This window comes from Egretta garzetta, unplaced genomic scaffold, assembly GCF_000687185.1.
Source record: "Egretta garzetta isolate BGI_Z169 unplaced genomic scaffold, ASM68718v1 scaffold143, whole genome shotgun sequence".
NCBI classification, from domain to species: domain Eukaryota; kingdom Metazoa; phylum Chordata; class Aves; order Pelecaniformes; family Ardeidae; genus Egretta; species Egretta garzetta.
In genome coordinates this window covers 1,756,249-1,756,460 of record NW_009259310.1, presented here as the reverse complement: position 1 = coordinate 1,756,460, position 212 = coordinate 1,756,249, and the positions used below count along the sequence as shown (strand labels likewise).

The 212-nt window shown below is 75.5% G+C and overlaps 1 protein-coding gene across 1 annotated transcript in view; it reads right to left on the bottom strand.

Moving 5' to 3' along the window:
* The window catches only part of ALAD (aminolevulinate dehydratase), a 5,254-nt gene that overhangs the window by 257 nt on the left and 4,785 nt on the right, over positions 1–212 (bottom strand). The window contains exon 10 of the mRNA XM_035891876.1: positions 6–181. Coding sequence (XP_035747769.1) covers positions 6–181 — 176 coding nt within the window. The remainder of the gene's footprint in view (positions 1–5; positions 182–212) is intronic.

Here is a 212-nt window from a genome sequence, read left to right as displayed (position 1 = left end):
CATACGGGGACGGGGATGGGGAGGAGCAAGCCTCGGGGCCGCCCGCCTCACCTGCGCGCCTGAAGGCCGTCACCGCCTCCCTGACGGCAGCCTCCAGGCTGAAGGCCCCGGCCTGGGCCCCATGCCACAGCATGGCGAACTCCCCCGAGACGTGGTACACGGCCAGCGGGTGCGTGGGGTGCTGAGGGGAGCGGCGGGGGGGGGGGGGAGGC